This window comes from Pinus tabuliformis, chromosome 6 (genome assembly GCF_031772625.1).
Source record: "Pinus tabuliformis cultivar Carrire ecotype Pingquan chromosome 6, CPIR1, whole genome shotgun sequence".
In the NCBI taxonomy this organism is placed as follows: domain Eukaryota; kingdom Viridiplantae; phylum Streptophyta; class Pinopsida; order Pinales; family Pinaceae; genus Pinus; species Pinus tabuliformis.
In genome coordinates this window covers 587,917,264-587,939,017 of record NC_142292.1, presented here as the reverse complement: position 1 = coordinate 587,939,017, position 21,754 = coordinate 587,917,264, and the positions used below count along the sequence as shown (strand labels likewise).

At 38.7% G+C, this 21,754-nt stretch overlaps 1 protein-coding gene across 1 annotated transcript; it reads left to right on the top strand.

Annotated features, from left to right (window-relative positions):
* Nucleotides 1-583: 583 nt before the first annotated feature.
* Nucleotides 584-19,632, top strand: LOC149259928 (uncharacterized). The gene is made up of 6 exons (XM_089419371.1): nt 584-2,478; nt 16,752-17,042; nt 17,166-17,651; nt 17,774-17,968; nt 18,069-18,232; nt 18,326-19,632. Exons 1-6 carry the CDS (start codon nt 910-912, stop codon nt 18,996-18,998), a joined length of 3,378 nt encoding a protein of 1,125 aa, XP_089275497.1. The 5' UTR covers nt 584-909; the 3' UTR covers nt 18,999-19,632.
* Nucleotides 19,633-21,754: the final 2,122 nt, after the last annotated feature.

Here is a 21,754-nt window from a genome sequence, read left to right as displayed (position 1 = left end):
ACCACACTTGACACCTGGTCGCTTTCTCTCACCTCCGCCCTCGTCTACATATGCTTCTGCCTTGTACTGACTGCTACACCACTGCCCTATACTACCTGCGGCTCCACCTACACTCGTGGCCTCACGCCATCCACTTCCTCCTCTGCCCTTCAAGCTAACTAGATGACTGCTCTCACCTCGGCCCCCCATATCCTATGGCCCACCTCACCTTCCTTCACCTCTTCGTACCTACCCCACCTCGATCAAGAGATCTAAATCATATTTTTGAATACTTATTTAGTATCTAACATGAAAACTTTACTAACTAAAAATTGTGATTTCAAATTTCCTACCAAATTTAAAATAAAAATAAAAATGGTAAAGCCCATAAGGTTTAAGCCCTGAACAAGCCACGTGTCGAGGGTTTACCAATTCCACATTAAATGCATCCAAATAAACAGAATTTCGAATTGATATTTTTCGTTATTAATGTTTTCAAGCATGATTAATCAATAAGATATTTTATTATTATTAATTTTTAACCTGTAAAAGACCGCCTTTAAAATAATACGTGTGGAAGGCGCCTCGCTCTCCGTTTATAAACCGCAGTTGCAAATAAAGTTACATGCTCACTGGGAGTCCCAATTTCCTTCCCCGTCCGACTAAGAGTCCATGAAAGAGAGGAGGGTTTATCAGTTTCCCTGGATATAAATTCACGGATCAGCGTTACTATATCAATTATTGGCTTCGAGCTCACGCGCGAACCAGGTATGTCATTGAAATATCTTTTCTATGAAGGCAAAATTTTTCTGTAAAGTGCGGTAGCGGAGCGACGGAGGGTTCGAATCGCGGGCAAGAAATTTCCTGAGGAGATGAGGGTTTGAACAGACGAGAATTCGAATTTCGGCTGAGAAGTTTATAGCAGAGAAAATGAGTGATTCAAACAGAAAGACGGAGAAGGACAACGGGGATGACAGGGTTAGGCTTAGGCCCCACGAGAAGGTCGGCAGTTCGAGGGATGGATTGGCTGATAGGTTTAGGAGGCCCTCTGATTCCCATGATCATCATAAATATTACGAAGAGAGAGATGATGCCGAAAAATATTTTTACAAGGAAGATAGCAGATCGAGAGAGGGACATAGGGAGCACAGGCATTCTGCAAAGGATGAGAAGGTGAAGGATAGAGCGAGCCATGGCAGCGGCAGAAGTAGCAGAAGAGACGAAGATGATGACAGGCATAGAAAGGAGAAAGAGGGCAGGAGGATTAAAGATGACGCTTACAGGGATGCAGATGGCTACAGAGCTCGACAGAGTACAAAAGGAGAAAATATATATGAAAAATTGGAGAAGGGCGGTCGAGAAAGCTCGGTTGAGGCCGGCGATAGGATTAAGAAGCCTTCTCATGAGGGTAAGTATTTTCATGATCATGGCAGAGAGCGTTCGGTCGAGGCCGGTGATAGGGTTAAGAGGTCCCATGATGGAGAGAGGGAGAGCAGAGTAGATGGCAGAGAAACACCTGTTGACGCTCTGGCGACTAACAAGGTGAAGCGGTCCTTCGAAAGCAAGGAGTCCTATTCGCTAAGGGATGTCAGAGAGAGATCAATTGAGTCTCTTGAACGGACTAAGAGATCCCATGAAGTTAAGGATTCTCATTCTTACAAGGATGGCAGAGAAAGATTCGAGGATGCTGAGAGGGCTAAGAGATCCCATGAAGGTAAGGATTCTCATTCTTACAAGGATGGCAGAGAAAGGTTGGAGGATGCTGAGAGGGTTAAAAGGTTCCATGAAGGAAAGGACTCTCATTCCCACAGGGATAGCAGAGAAAGATCCATTGAGGCCGTTGATCGGGCTAAGAGGCACCATGAAGGAAATGATTCTCATTGCTACAGGGATAGCAGAGAATTATCTATTGAGGCCATGGATCGGGCTAAGAGGCACCATGAAGGGAAGGATTCTCATTTCCACAGGGACAGTAGAGAAAGATCAATCGAGGCAGTCGATAAAGCCAACAGGCATCATGAAGGGAAGGATTATCATTCCCTTAAGGACAACAGGGAAAGATCAATTGACGTTGTTGATCGGGCTGGTAGGTCCCATGAAGGGAAAGATTCTCATTTCTATAGGGATAGTAACGAAAGGTCAATCGAGGCTGTCAATAGGGGTAGGAGTTCTCGTGAGACAAAGGATATAAATCCTTGTGATGAAGAAATGGATGGCAGGCCTCGCAAGCGACGAGAGCGAGAGCATGACAGTGAGGGAAGGAAAGATAAGAGTGACAAACGAAAGAAGTTTACAGAGGATGACACCAAAGATGATAGAAAACACAAAGGAGAAAAGAGGAAATTGGATCCCAAGATGGAGGAGGAACTTACAAATGAGCAAGCAGATCATAGGTCAGCAAAGAGGCAGGTCCTTGAAGAAGGTTTCAGAGGATCTTCACTGGCCAAAGATGGGCGGAAGGGCGTAGGAGCATCCGGCAATGGGAGCACAGTGGTTAATGTAAGTATACCATGGTCCTTGCCCTTCTGCATTTTTTTGCATTGAAAGTGTTGCGTAGGATTTATGCTCGTAACAATATATGTTGGCATTTGTATCATTGTTACATGTGTACAGAGCATAACTGCTTCCTTCATGTTTAGCATCTGGGGCAAACCTATACTCACAACAGGCTCTTGGCAAATGATATCTGACATGGACGTAACCATTTTTTGATAATGTTCCGACTGTCAGATGTGAAGTTTAACTACATTTTATGGTTTGATGTATGCACAAAAATCGGAACCAGTTTTTTCTTTGTAATCCTCTACTATCAAGTTTTTCTCTTGTAATGATGATGCAGATATAATTGCCACTTAGTTGTAAGGCTCATTCATTTTTATGGTCTTGTTTTGCTTGCTGGTGATTTCATCCTACATTCCAGAAGAAATTATTGATTATGGTCCAGTAACATTTGAGCCATCTAGGTTATTGGATGTTTGTGGAACTTATTATCTGTGGAAAAATCACCTTTCCATCATAAAGCTATGTGGCCAGTTTCCTAGTATATACATTTTGCATTTGCAGGTGATAACACAATTATCATTGCCCTAAAAATGCAGAAGAGATGTTCGAAGATGTAGGGAAGTGTTTTTGAGTATCATATCTGTGAATTGTTTAAGCTTATGGATTTGACAATCACTATTGGATATACTCTCAGGTGCAACTCATGTTCCCATGGATCCCATAAAATTTTAGGGTATCCAACGTAAGTCATAGGGTTCACTCGATTTTGAACCTTCAATAAAAATACTCAAATTCATCCTGGTTTGAGTTGAAATTTGCCATTGTTGTTGTTCGAGGAGCAAAAGCCCTTTACACTAGTTTTGCCCCATCTTATCTTGATCTGCTTGTTGTGTGAATCACCCTCAAAAAACGCGATCAAATTCTTTCTTTCTTATCCCAGTGGCCTGCCAGCTTTGGCTCGTGCATTAGTTTCCCTTTTGGGTCTTGTACTCCTTTCCACCTCACTGAAAATGGTAATGGCTATGGCGATGGGCAGATGGTGTTTGGTTTTGACTCTCTGATGATTGTCAGTTTATGTCTGCGAGTATTCCTTCTAGTATGGGTGTCGGTGCTTTAATTTTTTTAATGTCAATGTTTAAAATGTTATATATGGTACAGCCTATAGGTTGCGGTTCATGGTCTAGTAGGATAGGTACAAGGTAGTATATATTGTATATCAATATTCCTTCTAGTAGGATAGGTATAAGGTAGTATATATTATATATGTTGACCATTATATATCAATATTCCTTCCTAGTATGGGTGCCAGTGCTTCAATTTTTTTAATGTAAATGTTTAAAATGTTATATGGTAAAGCCTGTAAGTTGCACTCATGGTTTAGTAGTATAGGGCTAAGGTAGTATATATTATATATTAACCATATATGTTATACTTTTTTCTATATATTAATAAATGGGATATAAATTTTATATAAGCATGGGAAACTATGGAGTACTTCCCAACATTTCGTGGATGGTAGACTGGGTAAACTGTCACCCCTGATTATGGGGCCTTGCCCCAAGGGAATTGAAGAAAGTCAAACCCGTGATCGGCAACAACTAGCAGCAATATTGAAGAACTTCACGTCTGGCTCTAGAGAAATTTGAAGTTAAATTGAATTTCATTCCATGTGACACTGTATCCAACTTATTAGCCTGTAGGAGTATTATTATGCAAAATGTTAGAGCCAGTGCTGTTTATTGATTAGAATTTTACTGCTTGTATCCATATTACTGTATTATAATTATAGTATTACTATAATTATAATACAGTAATAGTCAACCCTTCTTTATAATTACTGCATTGGATTATTTTGTGTTATGAGCCCTGATTTAAAATGTGGCAGTTTCACTGAAATCTGATACGAATTGTGTTGTTATTTGGGCGCCGCTGTTTCGAGTCCAAAAAACTGCACTAACAGCAACCGGATATGTCTATGGCAGCAGATCTAATGTAGCTAGTTTACTGTGGAAATAACAATAAATTGGGCAAATACAAGTACAGTGCAATCAGCAATAAATTCAGGAATTGTGAAAATATAACAGCATTTAGCACAGTAAACTTCAGATCTGAACAACAAACTGACAATAGTTATAAATCTGTACAAACAACCAAAATATCATTGAATTATAGATAGCTCTGAAATATGATAAAAAACCTTTCCGAGAAGAGGTTTTGAACTTTGTCAGATACATGGCCCAAAAGCCTAGTTTTGGCTGGAGATGATCCATCTCCATGCTTAGATTCCAGACCTGCACTGTGATGTACAAATACAGGCTAGCACACGTACCAGAAAAACTTTTTGGTGGGACTGTAGAATTAAAGACAACATTATTCATTTCTTCCATATCCAGTACACAATTTTGACTCTAACAAGCATCTGGAAAACCAGATTTCAATGGTTCATGGCAGTGGACTGCCTAACATTGAACAAGGAGGTGGGGGGTATTTCTGACATAAAGATTCAGCCCAGGTGCATGCAGACTTGGCGGAGGGGACAGAACCAAAAGAAATACTTGAGAGTTTTGGTCACCCACATTGTGGACATTGTAGGTTTTGCACACCCATGCACCAAGTTTCTGAATACTGCAAATCCGAATAACATAACCACACCATTTTCTGAGAGTTCATGCACCAGACTTTATTTAACCCAGCCCTCTATGAATGGCTTTGAACAGAACACTTATATCCCACAGCAGGTTTATGGTTGGACTTTTGGAGAAGGTTGTCACTTTTCCCCATCTCCATTATCATCACTTGAGGCCCTGTAAGGCCAAGCTCAAGCATGAGATCATCAAGAGTGAGTCTTTGAATTATTTCTAGAATAAGATTGTCCAACTTCAATTCTGTCTCTATTTTGTCATTGATAAACTGCTAAGTTACCAGGATTCGGGTACAGATCCAGATTTGCTAGGTTTTTGAAAATCCAGAATTCGGATATGGATTCAGATTTGCTAGTTTTGTGAAAATCCAAAATTCGGATTTGCTAATTTAGAGTTCGAAAATCAAATCCATTTATAAATCACAATATTTAGAACTGAAACCATTATATATATTATAATTTATAAATATGAAGATTGAAACACTAAAATGATGTATCCTCCCACATACAAAAAGGATAATATCATAAATGATAATAGTAAGTAAAAAAATGAACGTCTCATCCATGATCACTCTACTAATATCATATGTGTAGTAGGTTTAACTACATATCCTCAAATGGATCTACATTCTCTTTTGTATATTGCAACTCTACATCATTAATAGATGATGGGGGTCTTGGAATGTAAGAACTTGCATCAGTAGGTTGGACTGGTGGTGGAACAATATCTTCAAGTAGGTTGAGGTGAGTCATGGCATTCAGTGTCAGGTTCAAGTCAAAGATCTCAGGCTCCACATCCCACATCCTGCTCGGACCTTTATTATACTCTGGTTCAACATGTGATAGAATATGAAGGTTGGAATGAACATACACAAGATCCTTAGCCTTTGTCGCTCCCAACTTGTTTCGCTTCCAAGCCCACAAGTGTCTCTTGTGGTGCTTTGCCCTCCAAACCACAAACCCTAGGGCCTGGAGTACCTCCCAAGGTACACAAATCAATAGTAGAGAAACACTACTTGGCCTCTCAAGAAAAGAGCAGCAACATACTTTGGTGCAAATCTGGGCAGAGAAACAAGGTTGGAAAAGGGACTGATTTGTGCCCTAACCAAGCCTAGTTGCAGCATATGTAGTCTACTTTAAAACAATGCGCTGAAGGTGCATCTTGTAGGTGTTGGATCTGTGATTTGTGGATTAGTTTTGGATCAGAGTGTTGGGCAGCCTATGGGAGCTAGTTTGGAGGCGTGATTGGTTGATCGTGAGCCTTCATCGGTGCAAATCTTGCTGTGTAGTATTGGGAGCCATTGATCTGGTGGAGGGTAGTGTGTTGGCTACCCAAAGTAGCCCTAGAGAAGTTATCTTGAAGTGACGAAGAGGAGTTGAAGGTTGGGTGAAGGTTGGTGCTGAAGTGCAACACCTTGATGGACTAAGGTGACTACTAGCTTGGCAGTTTGGAGCTCGGGATTAGGCCTACCTAGAGACTTTCAATAGTGTTAGGTGGTAGCCCTCCTGGAGTCTCGATGTGTTGTCCTTTGAAGGACTAAGGGGTAGCTAGTGAGCAGTACAAGAGCAAAGGATTGGTAGGACAAGATATGACATCGAAGCTGCAACAAAGTTTGTTATTGTATCCTATATACCATAGATTGTTTTATTATTCAGATTGGTTTAATATAACGAAGATTGGGTTGTACATTATTGCACAATATTTGTTAAAAATTGTATATACTTGTGTACATGTGATTTATTGCTTTATATTTTCCGCTGTGCAAAGTAGTTCTTGATGAGATTCTTGGTTTGGTAGTGTCAAAGATTTTAAGATTCTAACCTAGACCCAAGATGGTGGAAATTCAACATCTACCAGGTAAAGACAAAAATTTGGAATGATAACATTTGGGGTGCAATCGATAGCCCAAAAGCTATAATGGTGTGGTCATTCTATTCCACTTTTTAGTAACTATGTTCTCCACTTCATAATAGAATGTTTCGAAATGGTCATTTTCACTCGACTTGATAATCTCCCTTATCCTCGTTAACATACTATCAATGTTTTCATAATTTCCCCCAAGCAAGGTCAAGATTGGTTCAATAAATCGTAGAAGGTATTGGACCTTGTCCCACCATGCATCAGCAAGTATGATGGACTTGATTTTTCGCCCTCTATTAGAAGTGGAAGTATTCCATGATTCCCAAAGAGGGTCAATGACCATTGTTTGTAATGTTTGTCTCACCTTCACAAGCCTCTTTATGACAAGAGTGTGGAAGGCAAAACGAGTTTCAACAACCTACAAGTTTCAAAAAGTCAAATCTCAAATGAGATATGATATATAAATTTGTAATTAAAATTAAAAATTTCCAATAGAAATAATATTGATTAAAAAAAGAGTACTTTTAGTAGCTAAAACCTTGCAAAACCTTGATATATGGCTTGGGACATTGAATGATTGGTTATGAACATTTGTATTTCTTTTTCCACTACATATAATTCATTATTCCTTTCAATCTCATAAATCTTGGCAAGCATAAGGTTCAATGAATGTACTGCACATGGAGTCCAAAAGATGTGATCATATCGACCCTCCACAATCAAACTTGCAATTTTACAAGCATGTGCGTTGTTGGTAATAACTTGGACAAACATTATGTGGCTCTACACTTTCTATTGCATGTTCCACCTTTTTGATACTATGTGCTTCACTTCGTAATAAAATGTTTCGAAAGGGTTTTTTTTCACTCGCCTTGATAATTTTCCTTATCCTTTTCAACATACTATCAATGTTTTCATAAACTTCCCCCAAGCAAGGTGTATCTGTGTCAAATGTTCTGATCAAGGTCAAGATTGGTTCAGTAAACCGTAGTAGGTATTGGACCTTTTCCCACCATGCATCATCAAGTATGATGGACTTGATTTTTTGCCCTCTATTAGAAGTGGAAGCCTTTTATGATTCCCAAAGAGGGTCAATGACCATTGCTTGTAATGTTTGTCTCACCTTCACAAGCCTTTTTATGACAAGAGTGTGGGAGGCAAAATGGGTTTCAACAACCTACAAGTTTCAAAAAGTCAAATCTCAAATGAGAAATCATATATAAATTTGTAATTAAAATTAAGAATTTCCAATACAAATAATATTGATTAGAAAAAGAGTACCTTCAATAGTTCTAACTTTGTAAAACTTTGATATACGGCCTGAGACATTGAATGATTGGTTATGAACATTTGGATTTGCTTTGCTGCTACATATAATTCATTAATCTATTCAATTTCACCAATCTTGGCAAGCATAGCGTTCAATGAATGTACTATTGCACATGGAGTCCAAAAATGTGATCATATCACTCTTTCGAAATCAAGCCTGCAACTTTACAAACATGTGTGTTGTTGGTAATGACTTGGACAACGTTATGTGGCCCCACACTTTCTATTGCATCAAAGAATCGTGGATATGAAAGATGCTTCTTTCTCTATTTCATTGCAATTAACAACTTTCAAAAACATTGCCCCTTGGGGGCATACTGCAACAACATTAATTAATGGGTGGTTTATTTGGTCTCTCCATCCATAAAAAATTATGGACACCCCTGTTTCTGCTCATGTATCTGAGATTGTCTGTAGCTGTCTATCCACGGATTGTGTCTCTGATGCCAACAAACTAGTGCAAACTTTTTCATATCTAGTGTTTTGGTACCCTTTGGTGCTTCATTAATTGCCTTAAGCATTTGTTGCTAATAAGGGGAACACCCCAAATTGAATGCTGGCCCATGTGCATAAATGCAATGAGCTAGATGTTCATTAGCTATGTTTCTACCATAGTTTTAAAACTCCGACTCCGACTCCGACTGCCGATGATCGACTCCGACTCCGACTCCGAAACGGTAATGACTCGGCCGGCTTGATTTCAATGACTCGGTCGTTGTAAAAAGTACATTAAATATTTATTTTTTTATAAAAAAACATAATTTTAAAGATTTTAAACATAATTTTAAAGATTTTCATTCATGTTTCCAAACACACAACATTATAATATAGATGGAAGACAACATATGATCAAAGTAGGCTCATGAACCAATCCATTATATCAAAATGGTACCCAATGGCAATACATAGTCAACTGTCATACATGATCAAAGACTCAACAAAAAAACACATAACCAAGGAGGCTAGAAATGGCCTCTACAACAACAGTAAACTGTGACCAGACTCCAGTACTAGTACTACAGCTACTGGCTAGTAGCTACTGCCAGAGGAGCCAAGATCATATTGATTAATCTCTGGATCATCATCAGAGTCAGATAGGGGGCCCCATGGCTCCTCCTCATCATCATCATCTCCAAATGCAGTTGTAGAAGTGGTACCACTAGCAGGCTGTGCAACTGCAATAGATGCAAGCTGAGATAGAGTAGATATGCGGCTGCACTTCTGTCGTCGCTGAGCAGAGGAAGCACCTACAATTGGAGTCCTTGCTGGCTGTGAGACTCAGGCTGGTGGATTGGGATTTGCATTCAACTGAACAGCATGTTCAAGTTCAACTGGTGTCTCATATCTAAATCTAAATCAAGATCCTCATCAGGATCAAACTCTGCTGGACGACACTCCACTACCCAATCTGATGTTGGATCAATGTCTTCCAACACAATGGGATCTGAATCAGGTCTTGTTCAACAAATGGTTTCGTCTGAGCCGGAGGTTGTATTGGACATAAACTAGATCATTTAACCATTTTTGATCCAAACGGTTTCTCTTCTTTGTGTTACTTGGGAGCAGGAGCGAAAACGGGAGCGGGAGCAACATTTTCAGAAGCTCTTGGTTTGGGAGCGAATCCGAGAGGAGTTCGACAACCAATGTCACTAACATCAAGGTACATAGAGGGATTGGTGCTCTTGATTAAATATGAGTTCCATACCCTAATACATGACAAAATTCAATGGAAACATTGCAATCCTCCAATCCTGAAATCCTGAAAAACTGATAAGTCTGCTGGATTTTGAATGAAATCTAAAATTCTACTTTCTCCATATGAAATCCAATGAGGCCGAAACCACTCTCAAACATCCTGAGTCATTTCATGGTAATGTTAAAAATTTAAGTAAAAGGATGAAAATGAAGATTAAGGAGAATGTCACTTTTACTTTAAGAATTTAACATTGCCATGAAATTTGAATAGCATATCAATAGTAGAGAGCATTTGAGTGTGTTAAATAGGGTTTGGGAGGGGGAAAGGACCCCAAATAACATTTAACTAATTCATAAAACACATTGGAGTTCAAACCAATCAGCAAACACTTCAAAATGTCATTAAAAAAATGTCAAATCACTGTTTTGATGGGGTTACAGGCCACTGGTTATGACTTGGCCGAGTCAATACAGAAATGGCCGAGTTGGCCGAGTCAGCCATGACTCGGCCTACTGAACCGTTTCCTCCACCGAGTCACATTTTTGGGCAATGAAACGGATCAACTCGGTCGTCTTCGTTTCGAATCAGCCGAATTTTAAAACTATGGTTTCTACCTTGATTATTGAAAGCTATTTCAAGAGGGCTTATATTGGGCCTTTTATTAGTTGTGGCAGCAGATCTAGATGACAATGGAGGCTTAGTTGTAGATCTTTGCACGTGGTGTTTTCCCTTAGCAAGTTTCTTATTAGCAGCATCTTGCAAAGATGCATAGAATTTCATTTTTCCAGGACTCAAACCTTGGTCAGGTTTGCCATTTGCATCTTTTGGCCCAGTGCACATTTGCACCCCTATGTTAGCTTGACCAGTCAGATGGGCCTTCAATACACAATTAAAAATTAAAATACACAATTAAAATACATAAAATTTTAAAAAGTAAAATACATAAAATTTTAAAAATTAAAATGAATTAAAATTTCACAAATAATTTTCTAAGAGTTTTGAACCATTATTTTTCTAACAAGTCTGAGTTGGTAATAGTACCGTTTGGCATTTTTAAAAAGCTAAGAATTAATGACAGGTTATAAATTATAATACGAAATCTGCCATTAAATGGGGACTCTAATGCTGCTGATTAATTTTAATGGTAGATTTAATGGCAGATGTGGACAATTTTAATTTTAGATGGAGACTCTTGTGTGATTTTTTAATTTTACCTGTAGGCCGTAACAGCTCTGAGTCGTGCTCCTTTCTGTGTGGCTATTGCTTTTGCCGCTTGCTGTGTGCCGTGTCGACAACCTTGAGCCCACAATTGCCGTGCAAAGCAGGGTGCCCACTCGACAATCTTGTGGCCACTGCCAGCTGTTGCTTTGTCACTTACTGCGTGTCGAGTCCCACAATTGCTGTCTGAAGCAGTGTGCCCACTTGACAACCTTGTGCCCACTGCCGACAAAGTTACAAACTTGCGGAATTGTGGAATGTTCCTCACGACTTGCTCTGTCTGAAGCAGGGGGTGAATAATCTAAGAAGACTCAAGAGTTACTCACGTTCCTTGCATTGCTCTGCGCTGTATGAAATTTGAATAAGGGTGCATAGCCGACAAAGAAGAGGGACCACATTTTAACCAAAAGTCAAAAGCCTAAAAGGGAAAAATCAGATTCGCTTTTCATTTTCACGCGATCTGGCTACGTAACTAAGGATTCGTTTCCTCTGCCTAGGATCTGTTTTCTTAAAATTTGGATCCACCACCTTGCCATATTTTCCATGTATCCAGGCGGATCCGGATCAGGATCAGATTCGTGGGTCCTGGCCAGTGTTGTGAAAAGCGCGATTTAATGAAAAAATCGCAATTTTTATACCAAAAAATCGCCTAGTTTTTTTTTTGCCGATTTTTATTGAAAAAATCACGCTTTTTTCAAAAAATCGCGCTTTTTTCGAAAAAATCGCGGGGCTCGGGACAACACAATTTTATAATTTTTTTTTTTTTGGTTTTTCATTTGGTCATTTGGACAGTCGCGTGTGTGGAGGGAGGAGGAGCTCTTGGAGACCATTGAAGAGGGTTTTTAGCCAAATCTAAGTGCTTAGAGGAGAATCAAGAGGAGACCACCGATTTCTCCATAGAAACGGTATGAGGATTAATTTTTTTTGTTTTCATTGTTTAAAAACATTGTTTTTGTATGTTTTTCATTGTTTTTGGTTGGGAAACTTGGTATGGGCACCATTTTTCTTTTGTTTAAAAAAAAATTGTATTTCTTCATTGATTTGGGATGGGTAACTTGGTATGACTATGGGAAACCATTTTTTTTGTGTTTTCATTTTTTTTAAACATTGTTTATGTTTTTTTCATTGTTTTTGGCATTTGCCATTTGGTTGGGTAACTTGGGTTTGGATTCTGGAATGGTTGGGTAATTTGTGTTTGAAACTTTGAACTTTGGAATGGTTGTTTTAGGTTGGGTTATGGGTAACTTGGATTTTCATTGTACAATCATCAATGTAAAGATTAAAAACTAAAATACTAAATTGTAATTTGTAAATTTGTAACTTGTAATTTTGTAAATGCTAAATTGTAATCCTAATCCTTATTTTCCCATAGGTTCACAACTGCACCAAAACACCATTCAAGACTTCAAGTTTGCAAATTCAAAGTTCAAAAACAAACATGCCAAGGAAATTGGATCCTTTCTGGGAATATGGTGAACCTAAAGCTCCGAATGATAGACAAAACTTGAGTTGCAAGTTGTGTGGAAAGGAGATATACAGGGGGGTGTACAGGTTGAAGTTTCACCTTGCACAAATCCCTAGACATGATGTGAGGCCCTGTATAAATACAAATCCTGAAATTATCCAAAGAGCCATGAGAGCATTGGAAGAATTAGAGCACACTAGAGAGGCCAAAGAACTCAAAAGGCAACTAAAAATGTCAGCTGAAGGAAGTGGGCCAAGTGGCATTGGTTCTACTGCAGCATCAGTCAATCCGATAGCTGCATCATCATTTTTTGTTCTTCGAACCACACCTGGTTCACAACCATCTATCGGTTCAATGCTAAAAAGAACTGATAAAGAACAAGCTGACAGGTTGATGGCAAAATTTCTCCTCTGGAGTGATATTCCTTTCAGCGTTGTAAGGAATAATCCATTTTTCCAACCCACTGTTGATGCTATTGCCAGTGTTGGCCTGGGGTACAAAATCCCTTCTTATCATTATTTTAGAGGCCGGATTTTTCAAAATGAAAATCATGACTGCACCCAAAGGTTGGAGGATTTTAGGGCATCATGGGCACAAACAGGATGTACTGTTATGTCAGATGGTTGGACTGACCAAAAGGGAAGAACCCTTATAAACTTCTTGGTTAGTTGTCCCAAGGGGACTATGTTTATCAAATCTGTTGATGCATCTCATCAAATCAAATATGCAAGAACTTTATGTGATTCGCTGGATGTGTTTATTTTGGAGGTGGGTGAACAACATGTTGTCCAAGTCATAACGGACAATGCTGCAAATTATGTTGCTACTGGTAGAATGCTTATGGACAGGCATCCTACTTTATTTTGGACACCTTGTGCTGCCCATTGTATTGATTTGATGTTAGAGGACATAGGGAAAATTCCCTTTGTCAAAGATATTGTTGACTCATCAAAAAGCATCACAAAATTTATATATAATCATACATCTGTGCTTAGCTTGATGAGAAGATTCACCAACAACAAAGAGTTGGTGTGCCCCGCCATTACATGGTTTGCCACGAGTTTCATATCTCTTCAATCCCTCTTGAATTCTATGTGGGATGTGAAGAGAATGTTTCTTTCAGAGGAGTGGCGTGCTTTGTCAATGAGCCGCAAACCAGAAGGAGAGGCTGTATGCAGACTAGTTTCATACCAGGAAGACTTTTGGGTGGGAGTGAAGGAGGTGTGCGCCGTTACTGAACCTTTGGTAAAGGTTCTTCGGTTGGTTGATGGTGAGAAGCCCGCAATGGGCTATTTGAATGAAGCCATGGACAGGGCCAAAGAAGCCATTCGGGCCTACTATGATGATAAGGGAGATGATGGGTTTCAGAAACAACTCCTTCTATGGGGAGTGATTGATGAGCGATGGAACAACACACTCCATCGTCCCATTCATGCTGCTGGGCCTTTTCTGAACCCTGCATTTTCTTATGCATGTTTGATTTTGATGCTGAGATCATGGATGGATTCTTATCTTGTGTCCAGAAGATGGTGCGATCTCCAGAACAACGTATAGAGATATCTAAACAAATTGAGACATATAAGATGGCAGGTGGCACATTTGGCTTTGAGATGGCTATAATTGATAGGATGATTAAAATGCTAGGTATTTTTTAGTTTGTAACTTTGTTTCAAATTTCATTGTCTCTTCAAATTCCATTTTTTTCTTATGTTTATTTAAAATTTTATTTGTAATTTTGTTGTAGATGCATGGTGGAAAATGTATGGTGGCAGGGTACCCCTTTTGCAAAAGCTTGGCATTCGCATCCTCAGCCAAACATGCAGCTCCTCAGGATGTGAGCGCAACTGGAGTGTATTTGAAAAAATACACAACAAGAAGCGCAACAAGTTAACACTTAAACATTTAAAATATTGCAAATTTCCAAATAAATTTTTGAATTCATTGAACAATTTTTTTTTTATAATATTAATTATTAATTATTATTTCATGATCTTTGTACAGGTTGGAGTCCCTGCGACTTAATGACATGGTCTACGTCTACTACAATCTTCGATTGTGGGTGAGGCAACTTGAGAGGACACCTGATGTGGATGCCATCTCAATGGATGGGATTGACACCATTGCTGCATGGAGGGTTGAGGCCGAGAGGCCTCTCATGGATTCTACTGATGATTGGTTAGTGCAGGATTTAGTGGAGGGGGAGGGGGAGGAGGAGGAGGAGGGGCAGGCGGAGGAGCAAGAGGAGGAACAGGAGGAGGAGGTGACACCGCCTACCCGGGCTACCACTGCCACCAGTAGAGGACGTGGTCTACCTCCTATAGCTTCTACTTCTAGTTCTTCAGCTTCTAGAGCACATCAGACTCCACTGCCATTTCCACCAGCACGGGCACTAGCATCTACATCTAGAGGGAAAGGGAAAGCTGTGGCATTTTCTCACAAGAGGGGCAAAAGAAATCAATAGGATTAGACTTTCGTTTTATTGTATATGACATTATGACATGATGAGATACATTATCATATTTTTTGTTGATATTTTGAGGTTGAGTTGGGACTCAGGAGTCAGGACTTACTATTCAGGACATGATTCAATGTAATGTGTGATTTTAGCGCTAGAAATGATATTAAACATCTTATATATTAGTTTTTTTTATCATATTTATGTGTCAATGTATTTATTTTATGTTGTAGATGGTTTAGATTAAAAAAAAATTGAAAAAAAAATGAAAAAAATGAATATTTTTGTCCCAAACGATTTTTTCCCGCTTTTTTCCGATTCGTTCCCCGCGCCGATTTAATCCCGATTGCGCTTTTCACAACGTTGGTCCTGGCCCTCACTGTGCCGGATCCGGTAACTTAGATAAACTAACAGGGCAGTGTGTATCATAGATAATTTTTGCCCCAAGTATCAGAGTGTTAGTTCCAGACCCTGTTACCTTCACACCAAGTTTTTGACAGTTTCACCAATTCGATTTGTACCCTTTTTCGCAAACCTTTTTATCAATTTCATGATGCTTTTCTTCATGGAGCAACATCAAGCTATGTATGAGGATTTTAACAGCTCTAGTGTGGATATGTACTTGACAATTGTCATGAGACACAAAGATAGTACGAACCAGTACTAAAGCTGCTTTCACAAGTGCTTGTTAAAGCTGCCTCACCATGACATTTCACAGGCAGATGAACAGCAGGTCCTACAAAGCTATCTTAATGATATCTGAGGTGAATTTCTGGTTGTCCATTTCCTTTATTTGCCCTGCAAGTTGGTGCTTGTGTTCTGCCTCTGAATTTGAATCAATGGCTTTCAGAACTTTTACATATGCAGCTTTGATAGAGGACGACATATAATCTTCTGTTTGTGCAGTCATGGCAGCCATCTCTGCATTAGATGTCATTGCCATTCACCTTTTCTGGCCAAGGTTCCATGCTGCAAATATCATATCAACCATTGCTACTATTATTATCCTATTACAATGCTTGATTTCTCAAGAAATTGTGCATGATATTCTCCAGGCCATTTATCAGTCCATTTCTTAAGTTGTATCTGAACAAAATCTACAGATGTTAATTCTTCATGTCGATGACCAGTTTCCATTATGTAGATCAGGCTTTTCGTGTACAATCTTTCTTGAGAAGTTCATTGCCCATCCAGTGCTATTCTTTCTGTCGCTTGCTTTTATGTCACTTCACCTCATGCTTCCCTGGTTCTTCCTTGGTGTCTTCATGAAACATAGCCCTGTGCAGTTTGTTTGCATCTGTTATGACATCCTTATACTGCACAGCAGACATCCTGTTATCAACCATTGTGGTGTAGATCTGTTCACTCTGAATCAATTGCTGCCTACTAGCTTGGTTTTGGGCCATGTTCCCAGGAACAATGGTCAGTAATTTTCTTGATCTTCTCATGATCACAAATATGGCTGTGTCCTCATGGACCCAACTTCTAGTTTGGGGCATATGCAGGGTTATATTTCATTTTCCTCGTACTAATTGATAATTCAGTGCAAAAGAGCATATGATATCTGGAATAATTATATTTTGGCAAAATTTGTTTTCCCGACAGGGTGTTGTACAAGGTCTACCTGTAGTTGACTCGAAGGAATCGCTAAAGTCCCTGCCTAGATCGGAGTTTCCTACAGATATAAAGGTATCTACAGTTTCTTCAACCAATGTAGTTGAAAATAAGGCAGATAATATTGCCAGATCTGACGAGGTTACTGGGAAAACCAGCACAGATGGGATTGCTTCAACAGCTAGCAAAGGTGGTAGTCTGTCTCTCGATGCTTTAGCAAAAGCAAAGAAGGCACTACAAATCCAGAAAGAGCTTTCGGAAAAATTGAAGAAATTGCCTCAGGTGAATTTCTGATTAAGCAGTTATTGCATGAAATATTTTTTTTTTCATTTCCTTCCTTTTTGCTTAACTGAAGTCTTATGCTGTCATATTTTAAGCTTACATTTAGTGACTTATTCTATGTAGTTAAATAAATCTGCTGGTTCAAGTTATGTTGCAACACCATCTGTAGCACCTTCTCAGTCATCAGGGACATCCTCATTAATGGCATCAGCATCAGCATCAATTTCTGTTTCTTCAGCACCTACCATGTCAGCTGCAATGAAAGCTGCAATAATTGCATCAACCAGTGAGCCTGCGACTACAGCAGCCGGAAATATAAAACCTGTCACTGGGATGGCTAATCTTATGTCAGGGTATGCAAGTATTCCAAATTATGAAGCGGTGAAAAGAGCACAAGAGCTTGCAGCAAAACTAGGGTTTCATCAAGATCCTGAATTTATGCCATTGCTAAACATGTTTCCTGGACAATTGCCTGATCAATTTGGTACTGCTGGCCAGCAGAAACCTGCTAAAGCTCCTGTTCTCCGTCTTGATGCTCATGGTCGTGAAATTGATGAACAGGGGAATGTAATCGACAAACCAAAAATTACAAACTTGAGCACTTTGAAGGTAAGAATATTAAATGAGATTCTGTTTAAGTGGTACTTTTCCATTGCCAGCTGTGTTCTGTAGTCATAACAAAGTTTCACTGATGCCATTTAACACATGCTCCTGTTATGTTAAATCTTCAGGTGAACATAAACAAACAGAAAAAAGAAGCATTTCAAATTTTGAGACCAGAATTTGACGAAGATCCCAATTCAAATCCCCATTTTGATCCAAAAATGGGAGTTAATAAAACAAAGCTCTTAAGGCCTAAGAGGATGACATTTCAATTTGTTGAGGAAGGAAAATGGTCAAAGGAGGCAGAAATATTGAAATTTAAGGTGACATGGTTTTATAGGGCACCGTATTTTCATGGATCTGTGGATATTTCTTTTATGCCATTACTGATTTTTAATATAATATTGTGGATTGTGTGTATAGAGTCAATTTGGAGAAGCACAGGCGAAGGAGCTGAAGATCAAGCAGGCTCAGCTTGCCAAAGCAAAGGCCGAGCTTGATATTAATCCAAATTTGATTGAAGTGTCAGAAAGAGTTCCTATGAAAGAGGAGAAACCAAAGGATCCCATACCTGATGTTGAGTGGTGGTTAGTATTTATTTGTTTCTTTCCTTATTTTAGCTTTAATAGGAGCTGTTTATATTTATAACTGGTTTTTGAATTTCTGTTTTTTTTGGTTAGGGACATGGTCCTTTTACCCTCTGGTAGCTACACTGATGTCACGGAAGGTGATTTAAAAGTGAAGATGGAAAAACTTACTATCTATGTGGAGCACCCTCAGCCAATTGAGCCTCCAGCTGAACCTCTTCCACCCCCACCCCAACCTTTAAAGCTGACCAAAAAGGAGCAGAAGAAATTGCGTACACAGCGGCGCCTTGCAAAAGAAAAAGATAGACAGGAGATGATAAGGCAGGGTTTGATAGAGCCTCCAAAGCCAAAAGTAAAGATGAGTAATCTTATGAAGGTACTTGGTGCTGAAGCAACCCAGGATCCAACAAAGCTTGAAATGGAAATCCGCAGTGCTGCTGCTGAACGTGAACAAGCACATGTTGACAGAAATATTGCACGAAAACTCACTCCAGCTGAGCGTCGTGAAAAGAAAGAAAGAAAGCTTTTTGATGACCCAAATACTTTAGAAACAATTGTTTCTGTCTACAAGATTACCGATCTCTCTCATCCACAGACACGCTTCAAAGTGGACATTAATGCCCAGGAGAATCGATTGACTGGTTGTGTTGTAATGTCTGATAGTATGAGTGTTGTAGTTGTAGAAGGAGGTAGCAAATCCATCAAAAGGTATGGGAAATTGGTGCTTCACCGGATCAATTGGGCTGCTGCTGTTGTGAAGGAATAAGATGAAGAGGAGGATGATGAACGTCCTATTAATAAATGCCAACTAGTTTGGCAGGGCAGTGTGGCTAAGCAATGTTTCAACAAATTCATGATTCAGCAGTGCAGAACTGAAGCAGCAGCACGGAAGTTCTTTGCTGATGCTGGGGTTGCACATTATTGGGAGCTCGCAGTTAATTTTTCTGACGATCAAATTTCTTAGATAGTATATAAAGATAATATTATAAAATGGAGATGCAAAGACAGCTTATAAAAATGGAGCAAGCTTTCCAGAAAATGTCTGGAGAAAAGAACATATTTGATGTTATTGGTAAGTGGTTATGTAAGTAATTGGCATGCAGGTTGCCTGTTCCTTATTTCTCAATTACAAGTGGGTGTTTATGAGCCTCTTCACTCATGATTCAATTTGTTCAGTCTTTTCCCCCAGAACTTTCTATCTGGTGTTCTGATGAATCGTTATGCTCTTGAGGTCCAGCTGATGGTGGGTCCAATACAATAGGAGGATTGATTGTTGAGGTCTTCCATGAATTTCTATTGTACTGATGGGGAATGCAACATATTAAATGGCAGGTATGCTGTTATTTTAAGCTTTTGAAGAGTGAAACTCTTCCTTTTAGATTTTCACAGAAGGGGAAGCAGCTAGCAGCCTAGCACACTTTGGCTGGACCTTTTCATGAAAAAGAACTAGAAAATGGAAATATTATTTTAGTTTTTGATAGATTCAAGCTTTCTATTTGCAAGGTTCTCACAAAGTCTTAAGAGTCAAGACCTATGCATGGCATTAAGAAAAGACACTGAATAGTATTGCAAGCTTACCATTGGTAGGCATATTTGTATTTGAACTCTTTGAAGAAAAAGAAACTCGTATTACTTCAATATTTGTAGGTGGGTGATCATCTGTCTATTCTATGGTACTCAGGCATATGCCACTATTTTCTACATGTTAATGCAAATTTTCGTCATATCCATTCAATTCTCTGAATTTGACGGGACTCTGTACTAGTGGATTGTGTAGAATATGGTCCATCCTAAGCTTCCAGTTCTAATTTCATAAATATAGTTAGTTTGTGCTCACAGAGCAGGCCTATTAAATTGCTGCTTTGTATCCTTTCTTGGTTGAATAATATAAACGACGTGAGATCACTAAGAATTGCTTAGTTGTCCTCCGTGTTCTTTTTTTTCCCTTGAGCTATTGTCTCAAGAGAAGGCAACCCACATCCCCTTTTGAGCTACAAAGTAAAGCTTTGTTTGTATCATTTTCTTCTTGTTCAATAGACTGGGAAATCCTTGATTTTAAGTTTCATGTTTCAAAATAGTTTCAAAGATTTGATCTTCTTGTATGTTTTATATATTTATGCCATGGAGTCATGTTTAGCGGGGGATACAATTTGATTTCTTATTCACAAGTGCTAATGTATTAGATAGGTTTAAGTTCTGCTAAGGGCACCATTTATTTATTTCCAACATTTTTAATCACTTCTATCTGTCTTACTACTTTCAGGCATCCACAAAGTGTTTCTGCCCTTTATATATCATTAATATCATTGCATGTTAAAATAACTGGGGTGCTTTCTACAGCCCAGTATGAGGGAGAATTGTAAAGCCTGTGTCTAATGTGGAGCTGATATGTGGCATTAAAATAAATCAAAATAGTAATGTTGAAAAGGTTGAACGTAAACAATTCAAATCCATAAACAGATGTCCAAAATCCACACTGTAAAAAGGAAAATTAAGAAAATAAAACCAAGCATTAATTCACACACACACATCAGAGCGTAGATCCATCTTTTTTCACCTTTTAAACACAGATATACATTTCAATTTTCTTTTGAACCCTCTTGGAGTTTAATATATCTGTAGTTAAGATGGATCTTCAGCATAGATCCATCTTCAATCACCTCTTAAGCACTTAGAGATTTACATTTCAATTTATTTTTGATCCCTCTTGGTTATGTCTCAAGGTTTACTGGTTTACTGAAATTGAACCTTGAGGTTCAAAATTCAGTGAGCCTAAAAGAGCCTCATTGAACCCTTGTACCCTTGTGGCTGTTGACCAAGTCAAAAGAGCCTCACTGAACCCTTGTGGCTGTTGACCAAGTCCACAGGTGAAGCTCATAACCTCATGCTTTTTGTCTATCCTTGTAGTTACCAAGTTTGTACATAGCATTTTTTATGATTATTGATGTTGATTTCTTACATATTTCATTTTAAAGCTATATATATATATATATATATATATATATATATATATATATATATATATATATATATATAATTGAATTTGAACCAAACCTAATCATTGCTGCTGAACCCAAATTGTGTGTCTTAGCCTCTTGGTGCTTAATATATTTGGAGCAATGTTGCAAAAGGTGGGGACGTTTTTTGGAAGCGAAGCGTCAGAAGCGCCATTTCCCAAAAATCTAGGAAGCGAAGCACCTCAAAAGCATCTACTATATATATATATATATAATTTTTTTAGGCATATATTAAAAAATATCCAAATTACTAAATTAGTTGAAGAAGATATGAGAACATGCATATTCGTACACAAATTAAGATAGATATGGCATCCATTGTACATCAATGATTAATTATTCGAGCATCAACCGTCTAGATTCTAGCAATTACAAACATAGTACATCAAATTTTTAGGCATATCATAAAACATAAAATATTTAGAAGATAAAATTAGAAAACATTTAAATAACTTATCTAGCAAGTGAGCAACTGTTAACACGATTCATGTTCAAAATTCAAATA